The sequence below is a fragment of the Naegleria fowleri genome (assembly GCF_008403515.1).
Source record: "Naegleria fowleri strain ATCC 30894 chromosome Unknown tig6, whole genome shotgun sequence".
Taxonomy (NCBI): Eukaryota; Heterolobosea; class Eutetramitea; order Acrasida; family Naegleriidae; genus Naegleria; species Naegleria fowleri.
The window spans coordinates 721,144-739,094 of NW_025407938.1; the positions used below are offsets into that span (position 1 = coordinate 721,144).

Here is a 17,951-nt window from a genome sequence, read left to right on the forward strand (position 1 = left end):
ATATCTCATCTACTTTTGTTTTCATAGTATCCGAGTTTTCAACAATGTAGAAAAATCCTCCACCATTCAGTTATTCTTCTGTAAAGAAATGAGTCACAAACGTGCTCTCCAAATAGGTGAACTTTGAGTCGTCTTCTATTGAGGTAGATATTTGTTTCACACAAAGATCACTAATGAAAATCACTTGTCCCACATGCACCGAGTCTAATAAATTTTTCCTTGAATTTGTGTATACTTTTACAGACATCATTTGATCTGAGCTAGGATCTACCAATGTCAGATATTTATACCGCGAAAATTGAGAATGCAACCGTTCTCTTAGGTATGGTCCAATATTCACAACTGCCCCTAGAACATGAACTATTGCGTCAGAGAGGGAAAGCTCCACAATTTCATGAATCGTTGTCACTGGAAATGATAAGGGAGCAAATTCCTTGACAGCTTCTAACTGTTTAGGATCTATTTTTTGAATGGGTTGTTGTGTTTTGGATGAATTGATTGAAATTTCATGCTTAAACTTGGTGGTGAATACTCCAGAGTCATAAAATTGCTTCACTCGATACTCATCAACAATAATAACGTCACCAATATTGAGTTCTGCATATGAATGTAAAGCGAGATCATTCCATATAGTAACAGGTACTCCCTTTGGTGTTGATTTGTCTGTTATTAAGAGAGTATAAAACATTGGACATGCCTTTTCTTCATAGGTCTTTCCATAATATCGAATTTTTGATTTTTTGTAAATTCTAGCGAAAAATGCATTTCTTTTAGAACTTGCAATAATTTCTGCCAATTGACAAGTTTCATCAGGAGTTGGATCTTCGAGTGACTGTATCAGTGGTTGGCCGACAACATTGTTTTTTCAACAATGAATTGTATCATTAAAACTTATATTGGAAAATATATTAAAACTTACAATTTGTGGAACGGTTCCTGTAAACATTTCAAATTCAAAATTATCATCATCAAGTAAAGGCATGTAATATTCTCTTTCAGACATGATTGGACGAATATTTCCTTTTTCTTCATCCAAAATTTCAGAAAAATCATCAAGAGAATATTCCAAATTATTTTGTGAAACAATTTGCAATGAGTGAATCAAAGTTGCTCGTTTTTGCTTCCCTTTCACTTTCTCATCAATTAATACTTTAAATTTTGTAATTCGAATTCGAGTATGTTCTTTAAGCTGAGACTGTACAATCATTGGATTCATTGTGGGAGAAAGAATAACAATTAAAGCCATTGTACTGTCCGTCACAGTTAACTCAAAGGCATCTTTAGGATAGAAGGAGAGGTGAGAACTCGAGTTCTGTCCGAGCATTGTACCATGGCTACTACTATTGCTTGAGTCATGAGTTTCGACAGTGGTAGCCACATTGGATGTTTTTTCATACGTGATATCAGCAAGATGAAGAAAGTGAGAATCAACATGAACTAAGTCGAATTTTACATTTTCAATAAAAGATTGAGTTATTTTGTTGATCAAAATCAGTGCACACAGCAGCAACATGATGGAAAGCCAAAAATTTTAAAGATCATCATCGTCAACAACAGTGTTTTGATCAAAATTGCAAATGATGATTGAATTTTGAAAAATTGCATCTCATTTGGACCTACATCTTTTAATTCGTAACACGACACATTCCACGCTCGTACTTCTCTCATGTGGATCACGAACGGAAGAAAGGTAAGACAAACCCATGTCATTCATTCCATGATCAACGTTTGAAACACCATTCATTTTTTTTTAGTGTTGAATTTTTTGAATAATAAATTAAATTGCTTCAAATTATGAAAAAATTTTATAAATACAATCTATACAATCTATGCGATGCACTACACGATTATGCGAATAAACGGTCCCATGCTTCTTGGAAACATAATCTTGCTTCTTCAGCAATGGAAATTCTTGACTTCTTATCAAGAGAAGAAACATTAATGTCTTGTTGGAGCACACGACTCATGTCAAGACTACTGTTTCTAAAATAGAGAGCATCAAGAACTGAACGGTCCCAATCATTGAGCTGACTTACAATTTCTTGCATCTTGAGAACCCTAGAAAGAGTATTTACAACCATTGAATACGATTCTGACATGTTAAAATTTGAATATTTTTGACAACACACCAAGCATGAGTGAATGAGAACTCTCACAGCATGAATGGTCATATTGGGTGTTGTATTAATTTCAAAGGATAACCAAAAGGTGCATTTCTCGATAAAAATACGAATTATTTCTTCAAAGGGTTCTTTCATGCGAGGATAATTAAGGAATGTTGGATCTGAAAGATGAGATTGACACCATGCAAAGTTCAAAATTGCTGTTTGTAAATTATTGTTGCAGCAGAGATACATTCCGTTCGCCAATACCATCCAAAAATTTCTAAATCTTTTGCATTGTGGTTTAATCTCCCCTTCCATAATCATTGTAAAACTTCGCTCATCATTCAGGATGGATCTTTTCTCTAAAAACTCTTGGATTGCCGAGTCTGAAATTTGAACATTCTCTTCTCTTAACTGCTTGAGAGCCTTCTTTACCAAGTATAAACAGAATGCGTTTAAGAAGGTGACACTTCTTTGATCCTTTGCTTGTTGCAATTCAATCACCACAGATTCAAAGAATGATTTGGTGTCAATGAAACGAGGATCAAGCAGAAAGGATGCATTGAGTCCCTTTACAGCTGTGTTTGTTTCTTCGAGTAAGAGTTGATATTTGTTGTCAAGTTCTTCGTACTCGATTTGTTGTTGAGAAAGAACGTGTGCTCGTAGCTCTTTGATTTGTTCAAATAATTTTGGAGATTGAGGAATGTAATCGAGAAGAAAGGTGTTCATAATACTTTTTGCCTCTGGGGAGCTGGGATTTTGTTCAATCTTTTGAATTATTTGTTTCAAGACTTGTACAAGTGAAGAGCTTGCATTGGAATGAAGATCTCCTTGTTCTGCATTCCTATAAAACATGTTGACAATTTTAGAGGTTAATTTTTTCTTTTGTTTCAAATCTTTGTAGGTTTTTTGAAGTTTCAGTAGCGACACAATTCTTTTTTGGGCATATTCAATCCCTTTCTTGTTTTTCGTTGTTTGACTCACTGTTAAATATTCCTTGTATATTCTTTGTGTATAATCAAAGGCCTTATCCATTTGATCGGATGAGATTTTTGCATCTTTGTGATTAAAATGGGCCCATTCATTCCTAATTACATGAATTATTTTTCATTTGAAATATGTCATTATAATTATATAGAATATTTACATATAATAAATAACATAATATACATATAATATTATATTTATATTTAAATAATTAAATTATTGCATTTATATTCAATATATTGAATTAGATTATATTTTTCAAATAATTATTAAAAATTTTGTTACAATTGATTGTATTAGAATATGGAATATTATAGGGAAAAACTTACCTAATTGCCTTGAGTTTCTTTAGATAGAGAGCTGCTCCCTTTCTAAGGGCAGGATGATGGTTTAAGGTTAGTGATAGGTTTGTAAAGTCCAAATCTTGAAACTTGGATGATTTTCCAGATTTTGTTGGAATATTGAGATAGATAAAAAGTTTTCTACTTGTTCGAATAATATGATAGAATATTCTGGTGAGTACATCCATGTCATTCACATCAAAAGGTACCACAATGGAGCCTCTTTCATGACGGGGCGGAGAGAGAATTATTTCATCGTCACTCGAAGAGTAATGCTGAAGATCGGCATCACTTGGTTCAGAGCTCACATATTGTTGGATCGTTTCAGGCATAGGATGGATATTATAGATCATGGTCATAGACGATGCCATGTCGTTACTGTCCATACCACCGGCAGTACTAGTCATAAAATTGTTGTATTCCGCACATGTAGTGCCACCACGTGAAAAGATATCAAACGCATGGATCTCCAGCAATTCATACAAACTTGGGATGATCTCAGATTCAAAAATATTCTCATCTATCCCTTGAAAATCATCACGTTGATATTTGCAAAGTGTTGCCGCCGCCTGTTGTTTGCTGGAATTATTTCCAAAGTCCTGATAGCATAAACCTTGTACCAGATCATGAGCTTTTTCCAAGAACAGGGGAAATAAATATTCGGGTGTGATGGCCGATTCGTAGTTGAATATTCTTCCTAGTGCTTGGCATAGGGGATATTTACGAGAGTCAAAAGGACTTACTGGAGAGTAGGGAACTGAGCTCATGTCACAATGATTGTTATTGGTGTAGTTGGTGTAATTGTAGTAGTTGTGGTGGTTGGCATGATGATAATGAACATCAAAATTTGAGATGGGTGTTTGTGGTAACATTTTTTTTGTTGTTGATCAACATGGTCTATGGAATGATCGTTGGCGTTAAAAACAACTCAGAATTCCCAACTCTTCAAACATCAAAGCATCATCATTGAATAAGAGTCAGTGCAAATCGAACAAATCCCAACACGTTCAAAATCCACGAGCGTTGCAACATTTCTCCCCATAAACATACCCACAACTCATACATTATCTGTGCGTCAATAGAAGATTGGGGTCACTTTTTCTCTTTTTGGCACAAAAGAGTCAATGCAAAATCGCAAATCGAACAAATTATTTGAATGGATAAATGCACCGTTACCACAACAACATGTTCGGGGAGGGGGATCGAGAGCGTAGCTACCAGCAACGCAATCAAAGATTCTCCTTCCATATTGGGCCTAACTTAAAAAGTGCAATTAGCAAAAAAATGCAGTTCCACAACGGACCCAGTGTTGTAAAGCATCGAAATAAGAGGCAACATCAACAATCCTCATTCACAGTTCATCCAACTTCGACTTTTCAAACACCTCAAACTCCATCATCACAGGAATTAAAATTTAACTGCAATGGCTTCCCATCCGATAAATATTCAGAGCTGCTTTTTGGTGATTGTATATTCAATGCAAAAGAGTTAACTGAGACCGAATCTGAATTAGTGTCATTATTTCGACAAGCCCAAGAATATTATGATTCAACCTGGAATTTTGAGTCAGTGAATGTTGAGTATGTGATGGAATCACCACAAAAGAAAGTTAAATTAGATCTCAGAACAGAACCTACTTGTAAACCTCGTTTGCCAGAAATGAAAAAACCTTACATTTTTCATGCAATTTATATTCGACCAATTACGAAATTATAGTAGAGATCCGCGTCATCACCAGTATTCTGATATTGCAAAACGTTTTTGGATTCTTGTTAAATATTATGCAGGAAAGCAATTTTTTGTCAGAATGGCCGGAGCACGAAATCAACATCAACCATGTAATTGGTTCAACCATTTACATTACAATCTCATAATTCCTGAATTAGCTACAGTCAAAAATTGGATTCCAAAAGGTAGTCGTGATATCATTCCGTATTTCAAAGAAACTCTTGAAGATATTGTTTCAAAATCCTCCTGTAAGAATGCATGTATTTCTGTTGACGGCATGAAGGTTTTGAAACATATTGACACACTAAATTCAGAATTTGTTGGAGTAGTGTTCCCATGTAACTCATTTCAAGATCTATCCAAATTGAAACCTTAATCATTGACAGACGAGATGATATATTTTGTTATTAATGCCATTGATAATTCTTGGAATATGCCTATCGGATGGTTTCCTAAAAACGAGTCAATGAACAGCACAGTTTGTAATAGATCGATTTCAAGAAATATTGAAAATTATTGATAAATCTGTAACTGTTGTTTGTGGTTGTGCTGATGCTGAAATTGATGCTCAGGCTGTTCAACACGCAATTCAAGCTACGCATAAGGATTTTGTGTTTCTCAATGATTATGTTCACAATTTTAAGAATCAAAGAAATGCCCTATTTACCTCTCAAATTACTTAACACAAAATATCAATGCCAACAATAGTCAATCTCATGCAACAATTTCCACACTTGTATGAATTGCTTGATAGAGAGGAAGTAGCTCCTAGTGATATCATGGCGTTACAATATTGTTTAAATTTAACAAGCTCACCGGTCATTGAACAGTTGAAAGCAATCAATACTCCACAATCATTAGCCGCAGCAAATTATTTGACGTTAATTCGAGAATTATATGACTGCAATAATGATAATAAGTGTCAAGTTGAGCAATTACATAACATTAAGCAACGATTTGAGCAGTTAAATCCGTTCCCCTCAAAAACAAAAAATATTTGCATACACACTATCAATGGATTCATCACTTTGATCTCACATTTTCCAAATCTTCGATCAAGCTGTATCACCACAAATTCTAATGAACTATTTTTCTCTATTGTAAGACATAAGTATCCTCGAGCAACAGAAAAACAGTTCTGTCAAATGGGTTTGTTAACATTTTTCATATATTGTATCCCTCATGCCCCTGATGATGTTCGAGGATTTTCTCTTCCTGATATTCCATTAACTGATCATTATAATGGAAAAGTGACAAAAATTCCAGATTTTTCGCCATACTGTAACCCAAACTCTCAACTTAAAGGATTCGAAAAAGAATTAGAAAAAATTAATCAACAAATTGCAAATTATGCCAGAAAATCCACTTTGAGATTAGATACTTGTGCTCCAAAGCGGATCTTTCTTTGTTGCCCTGTACCTAATTGTAAGAAATTGAAGCCTTATCTTGTAAAAGGCTGCTTTAAAAACCATTTGATCAACAAACACAAATATGATCAGAAAGCAGCTGCTGAAGAGGTTAAGAATATGGAATGTCAAGAATTTCTTCGTCAAATGCAAAGAGATATTGAATTGCGAAAAGTTACAATGTCACATGGTGAAGAAGATCAATACAAAGATTCTCAATCAGAAAATGCTACTACTAATAATTCAATAGAGGAGCTTAAGCATAAGCCTAATGAATTACGGTCCGTATTTAAAGATAAAATTTCGGTGATACATTCTAGACCTCAAGGGATAATATCATCAACACAAAATCTCATGAAAATCGGAAACAAATTATATCATATTGTGTTGATGGATTTGGAGACAACGGGAGTCAATGTCAACACCAATACTATCGTTCAAATTGCTTTTCTATCGCTGTCAACACATCAATTACATTCAATGTTTGTCCAACCAGAACCAAATGCAAATTGGCATCAAAAAGCTGCAACAATGCATCAGGACAAACTGACCATATTAGCCAAAAGTGATTTTCTTCGGAATGTGATTCCTGATGTTGTTAATTATTTGACATACGGAGAAGCAGCCGATATAATATTCTTAGTTCATTCATGGAGTTTGGATGAGCAATTTTTCACAAAAGCGTTAACAAGTCTCTCTCATCAACCCAAAATTAAATTTCATTATTGTAGGACGATGGAGAAAATGTTACTCGGAAGAGTGGCCTTGGAGAAACAATATTCGTCTCGGATTAGCAATGATCTTCCGGGAACTCCTCACAATGCTGCTGTTGATGTGGTTATGTTGTATGATTTGCTGTTGAGCAAGTTTACGACTGACAAGAATATAGCTCTGCAACTTCGTCAAACCACCCTGCAATAAACATTTTTTTGGTTTGCTACTTTTATAGTTAGGCCCAAAATGGAAGGCAAAAGTCTGATTGCCTACGCTCTCGATCCCCCTCCCCGATCGTTCGAGTATAGTTCTTTATAAACACATGATTTCGAACAGATCAAAGTGCATCAAAGCTTTCCCATCACATTGAGGAGTATATACTATTCTTCTATTTCTGAATGAATAAATCTTGGAGAGAGTTACAAGATATTTCAAAAAAGAAGAAAAAATGTCTCTCTCTTCCAATCCTGTGGTTGCGGTTGTCGTTTTCGGTTGTGGCAACAACACACATAACATTATTCTACCAACCTCCTCCACTACGGGCACGATCAAACAACCTCGATTAATTTCCTTTTTAAAAGCCTTTGAGGATGCTAATTTAATGGGCTCCTCGAATCATCGATCATTGACCTCCTCATATTCGGAACATCAAGATGATCCTTCTTTTACTGCTGCTGAACAAAATTCTCGAATACCAAAACATTTTTCATTGATTCAAGTCTGCACGGGAGGTGATTTTGCCTTCTTTCTCTTTCGGGATTACAAACAAAATGAAAATCGATTATTTGCTTGTGGCTATACAGGTACAGGTGAACACGGTGTTGCGCAAGACAATTCGAGTTCGCATTTGAGAGATATTACAGAGATGGCCAAGAAACAAATTCTTCAGAGACAATCAAGTACATCAGTGATTAGAATGGAAATTAAACAAATTGCTTGTGGTTGGAATCATTCCATGTTAATGGTCGAGTTTGAGGAAAGAACCCATGAGTTGGGATTACCCAATCAAAAACGATTGGCCTTTTTTGGAAGTGGATTTAATAATCATGGACAGTTAAGTGTTGGAGATACATCTTCTATATCAAGATTTGGACCAGAGGCAGACGTGACATTGGTGCCACGAGAACACTTGTATAGTATTGAAAAATTCTTTGCACGATATAATACATGTGCATTTATTACAAAAGATAGAACTTTGTATGCTTGTGGTGGCAATTCAAATGGGGAGATGGGAAAATCAGGAACGGTCTATCGATTTGAGAAAATTGCTAGTCATATTTTGGATGCAGATTTTTCGTATTCACATGGAGCCATTATTAATTTGGATGGACAGGTTTTCACCTCGGGGCAAAATGATTATGGAAAATTAGGTCATTCTCAATCCACGTCCTTTCAATTTGTTCAAGCACCATTGCCAAATAATGAAAAAGGTCTCAAAGTTGCTCTCGGAATTCATCATACCGTAGTGTTGACGCAATCTGGTTCGATCGTTGCATGTGGACATAATGATAGTGGAGAGCTCAGCCTTGGAACGAATGTAAACGTATCGACCTTCACAAAAGTGCAAGTAGATGTTCACTTTAAAGACATTTGTTGTGGTTTCTACCATACTTGTGCCTTGTCGACCAACAATGAAGTTTATGTTTGTGGAATGGACGTCGAAACGAAAGGTAACAAGAATATTTTGTCAAAGTTGATATCAAGTGATCCATTATTTCGAAATGTGAATGCCATTGCCAGTGGAGGATATTATGCATTAATGTATCGCCAAGAGCAAGGAGAAGGCAAGACAGCGAAGGAATTTATCGCCAAGTTACTCAAGTTTTCAAAATTGTCTGCGGAAGGAAGCACCACTGAATTGCAGGACATACAAATTAAGTTGATGTGAATTCTATTTATTTATTATTTGGAATTTATTATCAAGTGAGCTTGACTCATTTGTGAGTCACTTGTAATGTCATATTAAAAATAATTTATTTGAATATTTTTTAGAATAATAAGCAAGCCTAAATTGATCTTAGGCCACAACATTCCTTAATAAAGTTTCCAAAAGTTTGTCTTTTTGCAAAATGGTACTCCTCAACGAATTAATTTTCTCCAGTTTGTCTACGATATTTTGTTCCAATTCTTTGAGTTGTGCTTGGACTGAAGACACTTCCTGATCTGTTTTCAACCTCTCTTCGATCAGTCGTTGCCGCTGAAGTTCCACATCCTTTCTCCACATATCATGTTCTCGTTGCATGCTATCTAAATCTTCTTGAATGTAATCCATTGTTTTACCAAGTGGGTTAACTTTTGAAATTAGTGTTTGGATTTGTTCCCTTAACGTCGAAAGTTCAGTGGTGATTACTTCCTTATCCTTTTCTTTCTTTCCTGTTTGAAGAACAATTCCTTTCACTGGCTCTTCATTTGAGGGTTTTGCATTTGGTACCTTGCCAGCATTGCGCTTCTTTTCAATGTCGCTTTCGTTTTCCATTAGCTTGTTGACAAGAGTTCCTTTTTGTTCTGTATTGGTGTTACTTTGAGTTGAGGATTTAACAGCAACGTTCTTTTCAATAATGATTTGGTCATCTTCCTTGTCTTCATTTTCGTCAGTGATTAAGCCTTCAGCAGCTTTTGTTTCTACAAGTGTCTTTTCAGTTGGCATTTCTTGTGTGTCAATAGTTCGAACATTTGTTTTAATTTTTGGAGGTGCCCTTCTCGCGGATTGGCCCCGGGACGAGAATGGCCTTGAATATTGTGCCAAGTTTGGATCCTCTTGGTTTTGAGCAAGTGGTTGCTGTTGTTGTTGATAGTCTTGAGTATTTGTATTTGGAGTGGACGGCTTTGAAACTTCCCTACCAGAGCTTGGTCGACTCACGCTTGCTTTTTGATCAATGGAATTAGGTGTGGTTGATCGCTCATCTTTCGATGGTGTAGGGGGCTTATTACTCGCAGGAGTTTGAGATGAAGTGACACCTCTCGATGATGGGCGACCTTGATCTTGATTTAGAGATGGAGAATTTGTTGTCGTTGGAGATGAGCCTGAAACCTGTTGCTGCTGTTGAGGTTTTGATTCTGTTGCATTTGTTGTTGGGAGTGTTGATGGTGTCGTTGGTTGCTTTGCTTGTTGCGGAGGTTGTTGAGATTGTTTTTGTGCAGAAGCTGATGTAGTTGCTGTTTTTTGTTGTTGCTGCTGTTTACTCGTACTGTTGGAAGCCCAAGAAGAATCCGATGGTGTGTTGGGGGTTGCTGCATTTTGTTGCTGCTGGCCATCCTCCGCTTTTTTCTTAGATATAGTTGTGGAACTCATTCATACATTAACTAGTTGGCCAACTTTCAAAATTATGGACATGGCAATCAATAGAATTGATTTACTCACATTTCATTGATTTTCAGTAATACGAAGAATTTACTTTATTACCAATTTATTATTTAATATTGCTATCAATAACTTTGTCAGAGAGGGCAATCCTGGCTATTCGCTGCTGCTGCAGGTTTGATGAGTCCTCATCTATTCAAAGGACCTCTTTTGAAACATAAAAAGTTGACATTCAATTCCCATTACAAAAATGTTGAAATGTGTTCCATTTTTCATCACCATAAAAATAGTTAAAAGAAGGGTTGGTATGACCTAAATGAATAAGGATAGAATGTAATTTTGATCTGTAATGTTTGTGCGTATTCTGTAATCCATTTCTCTTCACTCCTTGGCTGAACTTCAGAAACATTCAATTCTTCCAATGTTTTAATTTGAAATAAAGACTCAACACCGTCTCGAGTAAGCTCACATTTCCGCAGAATAAGCTTGTGGATCCTTAATTTACCTTTCGAATGAATTTTTATACCTTGATCAGTTAAACCAGTCAGCCATAATTCCAAACTATGAGGAATATGAATATTAGAAAACATTTTCATGCTATTGTCATCAATACCAATATTAGAAATTATTTTCAAATCTTTACGTGAAAGATTAAAAGAATCTAAAGTTAATTCTGTTATGGATGATCTCAGAATAGATGAAAGAGTTGTCGAATTGAAATTGGTGTGATGAAATTTCAAAGAAGTTATTTGTGGTGATTCGAATATTGATTTAAATTGAGACTTTTGAATTTTGAGATAACTAAAAGAAGCCTTTGTAAATAATGATAATACATCTCCCATATTGGAGAGCTTTGAGAGAAAAAAAGACCATCCTGCATTGGATATTTTGTTACCTGTTGCAGTGAATTCAAAACCAATTTGTGATGATTTGATGATGTTTCTCCATGCAAAACAAACACCCGCCAATTTAATGATATCATTTCGGTTTAAATGTGGAATGATATGATGAATGATGATATCGGGAGTTAAAATTGAATCCTTGTGATGATGGGAGTTGTGTTGGTCCTCTAAATACTGTGTTGTGGTTAAACAGTTCTCAGAGTTTGGTTTTGAGGGAAAACAGGAGAGAAGATTCATTTGGCCCGAGTCACCTGTCAAAAAAGGAAATTGCGGAATTTTTTTGGTGTTTGGTATGGAAAATCCTGATCTCACAGGTAACTTTGGTCGTAATGAACCCAAACGCATTGTGATTGAAAAAACTTGAAATCACTACATAACAAATCCTTTGTTGTCAGAAAATCTTGATAATATACAATATGAGCTTGTCTTACCATCGAGGTATTTAAATATATGTTGAAATGTATTATTGAACACTTGTTGAATAAATGGTCGTCTTAGGTGGTTTAGATTGTTGACATAGCAGGTCGCTAGTGAATGGCAATTGCATGATCGAGCACCATTTCGAAAAGAAGGATTCTGGTTCAGGCTTTGTGTCAGCCATCACCCTCGTATTATCAGTTCTGAGGGAAGGTGTGGGACTCGACGATGATGATGGGAGTGACTTTCTTGGAGAGGATTTTCTTGCTTTTCTGACGATTGGAATTCTGGTTGAGTCCACTGTGGAAGGAGGCACCTCAATTACCGCTTGTTCAACTGGTACTGCTTCTCGAGGTGTTTGTATATCCGAAGGCAGAATCTCCTCACTCTTGAGAGTACTCGTACTAACGACGGTGCTGGTCCCCCGAACATGTTGCTTCAAAAATACCTAAAAAAAATAGTGCAAAAGCTTTCGCTTGCTGTTGCACTGAAGTCATCATCATCATCGATTGGTCCTCTTCGGAGCATCCTCTCATACATTCAAAACATTTGACCATCACTTATTATTGGTTGGATAAACAATTCATTCGCGCTTTCCTTTGAAACCATTTAAAATCCGACCAGGTGTTAGTATCAATATTATAAGGCCGTACACTTTCCTTTGTTTTCAAGTCAATAATATGAGTGTTGGTATTTGTTCCATGATTCATGAAAGTAGAACCCAGTTGAACATGTCATCTTTGCATCATGATGATTGGAATGTCATAATAATTTTGGATAATTTTCAACAAGAGAGGAACGACAACAATTTGCTTGAAAAATTTCGTAAAAAAATTGCTGAACCTTTTTATCCTGAAAATAGAGACCCACGTTCACTGCTTTCTCACAAGCTCAAACAATTGCTAGGCATGTACGAATTGCAGTCACGCTGGAACAGGCTATTCACAAGTGTTCATTTTCTATTCATACAACGAACTGACATTCAATCTCAGTTAAACTTTGCCAAGAATGTAATTACAACGAATGGAAGGTTGAGCTTGTATTGCTATGATTACAAAAGAAACTTACACTGTATTTATGAGAGAATATCAAGTATTTTTTCGCATGAAGATGAGCTTTTGCTGGAAAACTGTTTATCAACTTGCCATGAATGCTTTTTACAATATTTCAGCATCCTCAAAGATGACTCTCACACCTATCATCTGCTTAGAAAATTTAATAGAAACCTGGAAGAGTTTATTTTTAGTCAATATGGAGGAAGGCCTTCTCCAAACATCTCAAACACAATTGCATCTCAATTGATGAGCACAATTCCAGTTATTTCTCGATTGATGGGACGCACGTTTAATGAGAAGTTTATTCTACTCAATTTCTCTAAAAGCGATAATGGCCCATGTATTCAAGTGATTCAACAATACTGCAATTTTAAAATCATCATTACAGAAATTTTATTAAGAGATATCATGGTTTCTGATTTTGGAGACAATTTTATCAAAATACGAATTGATCCGTTGGTATTTTTCAGACAACGACTGAATCATGTTTATTACGATGTCATGTTACAGCAAATGCGAAAAGTATATGAAAGAGATTACAACAGAAAAAAGGCAAAGAAGGCATTTAAAAGAAGCGCCGTACTCACAAAGAATCAGAATGACAAGAAGGAATTTATCAAGTATTCAACAAGAGCAGCAAAAACAAATTTCAAATGTTTCAAATATTGGTACAATCAATAAGCTAGAGGAGCTTGCCTTTCCTGTGACATATCCAAGGCATATTGACTCGTGAACTGAATTGTATTGTTACTCTTTGACAATGACCCCCAAAGCTAATGTCGTGCAATGAATGAAGCATCGTCCAAACAACCTTGTCCGAGTAGGTCGGACGGAATTAGACTTTGTCTCCTCTCACCTTACTGGAGAATTTTCGAAGAGAACATTTCGGGAAATTAAAAAAAGACTAAAAAAAATCATGACGAAGAAGAAGCAAAAACAAGTCTCTCCTCGGGGACAGCAGCAACCACAACATCACCATCATCATCGGAAGCATGCACCAGTCCTCACACTCTATGAATTTATCAAAGTGACTTCACCAACAAAGGAGGAAAGCGAAGAGGATTTGAATACTCCGTTCAACCTTGCGAATCAACAAGCCAATCAGATGAATACAAGTAGTAGAACCACTGAGGCTGGCGAATGGTTGTTGCAACAAGAGAAAGGCCTCCATGAGAATGAAAACAACATTGAGCATCACCAACAACAAGAACCATCTGTTGATCATTCGAAAATATTTATTAATCTAGAAATGGACAATTCACTCTTAGAGAGTGTGGATCCAAATAAGGAACATACAAATATGGAGCCGCCGGTTCAAATCATTGTTGGAGAAGACGACGAAGACAGAAATCGTCATGACGATTCTAAGTCCTCACCAGAAGAACTACCACACTTGTCTCAAAAGGTTCTTGAGGAAAATAAGAGACCATCTAAAGAAATGCCCCTAATGACGAATGGAGTACAAGCTTCACCAATTTTACATGATTCTCAAGAAACTGTTGAAAGAATGAAACAAATTGTGGGTGATAGTGTTCTGGAGAGTCCTCGAGATGTGGATGAAGGAAAAGAAGAACATCATGAAATTACTAGTGGTGGCGCCTCCATATCTGGAAAGGAATCACTACAAAACAGTACCACCAACCATATTGTGGCTGAAGAGAAAAAAGTTGAGCCAATGCCATCTACTGAAAAACAAGATCCATCTTCCTCAGGGAATGCCATTTCTTCCATCTCGAAAAAGGTGATGGACAAACTTCAAATCAGAAGAAACTCTATTGGCAAAAAGGATCTTTCACATATTACCAAAATGACACTCATTACAGAACGACCAACCAACACAAACATTTGTTCATGTCTGGTGACACTTGCCAAGCCAATCACGCATGAGGAGCTTCTCAATAGATTAAGGAAACGCGTTCTTACTAAATATCCAAGATTTCGATCCATTGTCAATCACGACTATGAAAGCTTCTTTGAATATGAAAATATTGATCTTGAAAAACATATTCGTTATTTGAGGGTACCAAAGAGCGGCATGCATGAATATACTGCACAAGAAGAGAAAGCTCTCCTTCAAGAATATCTCGGCAAAATCTCTATGGAACCTTTAGATTTTTCAAGACCATTATGGGAACTTGTTGTGATTGATAACTGTCCAGCTTTGGGTTACATTTTAATGTTTAGAATGCATCATGCCATGGGAGATGGTACCAGTTTGCTCATGTTTCTTTCTCAATTTTGTGACCAAGGAGAAGAACATTTCAAGCTCGAAATTTTTGCACTCAAAGATCGATTCTTAGCCAAAGCTGTCAGCAAGTTGGAAACAGTGCCATTGGTTGGTTTGGTTGTGAGATTTTTCAAATTCTTATGGTTTTTGTTCGGGTTGTTTTTAGTATTTCTCAAGTGGATGAAAATCTTAATTCTCACTGGTCCTGATAAGAGTGTGTTCAAAACAGCCATTTCAACAGAAAAGAGATTGGGATGGTGCAAGCCGTTTGATATGTCTGACATCAAACATGTTGGAAAAACGTTTAACAATGCCACTGTAAATGATGTTATTTTGAATTCACTTTCTGGAGCCTTAATGAGATTTACAGAGAGAAGAACAGATAAAAAGGCAGCAAAGAGAGTGACATTCTCAATACCGGTCAATATTCGAATGAGCAATGATGAGTTTGGAAAATTATCAAACAAATTCGGATTCATGCTCGTTCCTGTGGACTTGACAACACGAGATCCTGTTGAGAGACTACGATATGTGAAAAGGTTGACTGAAAAAACTAAGAGCCTTCCTGAGCCATTCTTCACCTACAACTTTGCCAAGCTCACCTACATTTTACCCTCAGAAATGATTCTCTTTTTGGTTGCCTTTTTATCCAAATGGATTACATGCGTCTTTACCAATTTGATTGGCTCGAGCACAGAATTAAGCACAAACTCTATTCCTGTCACTGAAATTGTGACATTTGCTCCATCTCCTGTTGGTGTTGGTCTAGCATTTGCTGTCTCTTCCTACAATGGAAAACTCATCCTCAGTGCCGTCTCTGATGTTCTGACAGTTGCAGATCCCATGGAAATTATCACAGATTTTGAGAATGATTTGGAACAAATTATTGCCATGTCAAAAAGTAACCAGCTTGACAACACTAATTGAATGAGTGTTCTTGAATTTGACTTGTTAACATTGCTGATCTATTTATTATCGTCATATTAAATTTTGATAAAAACAACAAATTAAATCTCGTTTTCGTTAAGTCTGGTTTTTTTGAAATTAAAAATGAATGATCCTTCAGAGGAAAAGCCGATGAAAAATAATCATCATCATCGTCATAGGGATGAGAACGAAGAAGCGAATGAAGATGACCTTGAGGAAGAAGAGGAAGATGAGTCTGGAGAGGACGACTCAGATGCTGAACGACGAAAAGCCGAATATGAGAAAATGAGACAGGAAAGAATCAATAGAAATCAGAAATTGTTGGAAACACTCGGACTCAAACAAACAATTGTAAGTCATTGTTGAATACATTGATGATGGATTTGAGAGAGTTTACAAGTATAATCTCTGTACATTAATCTAAATGTAATCAATAATCATCATCACCTCTCGTTCAGGCTCTTTCTCTCACACCGACCAAGCCTTCTAATAGTAGTAGTCAAGTCTTTGATGCAGGATCAGACATGACCTCAACAGGCAAAAAGACCAAAAAACGAAAGGAACCACCTGAAACGATCAGAACCTCATCACGAATATCAACCAATAAGAGGAAATCCAGTTATAAAGAACAAGAGGAAATGGGTGGTAAAAAATTGGAAGAAGAAATTCTTGCACTTGTGCTAAAAAGAGCTAAAGGAAGAATGCAACAAGCCAAATTCTTATCGGAACTTCACAAACGATTTCCGAAAGAAATCATGATAGAGAAGCTTGAAAATTTACCAAAACCCTCTGCTGAATCTGTAGAATATATCAATGAATTTCTAGTACCCATATTATATAATGTAACATATGAGGATGACGAATATTTGGCATATTTGTGTACTGGACCTGAAAAGGCAGTCAAAAATTTGGTGCTTGCCTTTAATGCTGCTGTGGCTTCCAATTATACCATGAATTTTCCTCTCCTTATTTCTGTATTTACCAATATCACGAGCAGAAGTAAGAAATTATTAGTTTTGCAAAATATTGACTTGTATTCGGTTGTTGACAACACTGATGTGCCACTCTATGAATTTCTATATTTATTAAGAAATATTGTTCTTTCGGATACTCCAGGGAAGAGAACAAATGAATGGTTTTCAAAGAAGAAGAGTCGAGAAATCATGACGAGTGTACTAGGAGGTATTTTGACAAGAATACAAAACGAAGCAGACAGAAAGTCAGAGTGTTATTCCCTATTCATTGAGGTTTGCGCTATACTTTCTCGTGACAAGTCCGCCTCTCAAATTGTTCAAGATACCATCAAATCATCGCAACTAATTTCCCTGTTAGAAATGCACATTGATGCAACCATACTTCCCACAGCTGTCCTTAGTATGGTCTATCTTTGTGCCCACATACCTCTTGCCAATGACAAAGAAGAAAAGAAATTATTGAAACTTGCCAAACAAAATCGAAGTTTCTTTCAAGAGACCATTCCAGACAACCCATGGATTGACTTTTCATTTATTGAAGATTTACTGTCTTCTTCAGGTGAGAGATATATTGCGTTGGGAGTTTTAGCTTTTGATGGATGCTATGACGTTTTAGATGCAACATTTTACACACTCAAAAATTTGCTGACCTCAGCAGAAGTAGCAAATGCAATTGAGAGAGTGAATGACTCTGAAATCAAAACAATTTATTCGAATCTAGTTGAGAAAGTTAACCATTACAAGGAAGACGAGGAAGAGGAAGAAGGAGTTTCTGAACCAAAAGAAGAAGAGGAACCGCTTCAAGAGAAATAAACATGGCAAGAAAAATTATTTGCCTCAAGACTCTGCATGCTGTTTTTAATAGTG

The 17,951-nt window shown here is 36.2% G+C and overlaps 9 protein-coding genes across 9 annotated transcripts; 5 read left to right on the plus strand and 4 right to left on the minus strand.

Annotated features, from left to right (window-relative positions):
• Positions 1-70: 70 nt before the first annotated feature.
• Positions 71-1,744, minus strand: FDP41_010589 (uncharacterized protein; the record flags this gene model as incomplete). Its single annotated transcript, XM_044700903.1, has 3 exons — positions 71-832; positions 920-1,437; positions 1,621-1,744. 3 exons carry the CDS (start codon positions 1,742-1,744, stop codon positions 71-73), a joined length of 1,404 nt encoding a protein of 467 aa, XP_044568237.1.
• Positions 1,745-1,847: 103 nt separating this feature from the next.
• FDP41_010590 (uncharacterized protein) lies at positions 1,848-4,305 on the minus strand (the record flags this gene model as incomplete). Its single annotated transcript, XM_044700905.1, has 2 exons — positions 1,848-3,192; positions 3,422-4,305. 2 exons carry the CDS (start codon positions 4,303-4,305, stop codon positions 1,848-1,850), a joined length of 2,229 nt encoding a protein of 742 aa, XP_044568238.1.
• A 412-nt stretch (positions 4,306-4,717) lies between these two features.
• FDP41_010591 (uncharacterized protein) lies at positions 4,718-7,488 on the plus strand (the record flags this gene model as incomplete). Its single annotated transcript, XM_044700906.1, has 3 exons — positions 4,718-5,013; positions 5,150-5,499; positions 5,870-7,488. 3 exons carry the CDS (start codon positions 4,718-4,720, stop codon positions 7,486-7,488), a joined length of 2,265 nt encoding a protein of 754 aa, XP_044568239.1.
• A 241-nt stretch (positions 7,489-7,729) lies between these two features.
• On the plus strand, positions 7,730-9,169 carry FDP41_010592 (uncharacterized protein; the record flags this gene model as incomplete). Its single annotated transcript, XM_044700907.1, has 1 exon — positions 7,730-9,169. The coding sequence occupies one exon, from the start codon at positions 7,730-7,732 to the stop codon at positions 9,167-9,169; it is 1,440 nt and encodes a 479-aa protein (XP_044568240.1).
• Positions 9,170-9,298: 129 nt separating this feature from the next.
• On the minus strand, positions 9,299-10,573 carry FDP41_010593 (uncharacterized protein; the record flags this gene model as incomplete). The annotated part of the gene is made up of 1 exon (XM_044700908.1): positions 9,299-10,573. The coding sequence occupies one exon, from the start codon at positions 10,571-10,573 to the stop codon at positions 9,299-9,301; it is 1,275 nt and encodes a 424-aa protein (XP_044568241.1).
• Positions 10,574-10,872: 299 nt separating this feature from the next.
• On the minus strand, positions 10,873-11,829 carry FDP41_010594 (uncharacterized protein; the record flags this gene model as incomplete). Its single annotated transcript, XM_044700909.1, has 1 exon — positions 10,873-11,829. One exon carries the CDS (start codon positions 11,827-11,829, stop codon positions 10,873-10,875), a length of 957 nt encoding a protein of 318 aa, XP_044568242.1.
• Positions 11,830-12,809: 980 nt separating this feature from the next.
• FDP41_010595 (uncharacterized protein) lies at positions 12,810-13,637 on the plus strand (the record flags this gene model as incomplete). Its single annotated transcript, XM_044700910.1, has 1 exon — positions 12,810-13,637. The coding sequence occupies one exon, from the start codon at positions 12,810-12,812 to the stop codon at positions 13,635-13,637; it is 828 nt and encodes a 275-aa protein (XP_044568243.1).
• Positions 13,638-13,872: 235 nt separating this feature from the next.
• FDP41_010596 (uncharacterized protein) lies at positions 13,873-16,110 on the plus strand (the record flags this gene model as incomplete). Its single annotated transcript, XM_044700911.1, has 1 exon — positions 13,873-16,110. One exon carries the CDS (start codon positions 13,873-13,875, stop codon positions 16,108-16,110), a length of 2,238 nt encoding a protein of 745 aa, XP_044568244.1.
• Positions 16,111-16,233: 123 nt separating this feature from the next.
• On the plus strand, positions 16,234-17,897 carry FDP41_010597 (uncharacterized protein; the record flags this gene model as incomplete). The annotated part of the gene is made up of 2 exons (XM_044700912.1): positions 16,234-16,461; positions 16,569-17,897. The coding sequence occupies 2 exons, from the start codon at positions 16,234-16,236 to the stop codon at positions 17,895-17,897; spliced, it is 1,557 nt and encodes a 518-aa protein (XP_044568245.1).
• Between the last annotated feature and the right edge of the window lie 54 nt (positions 17,898-17,951).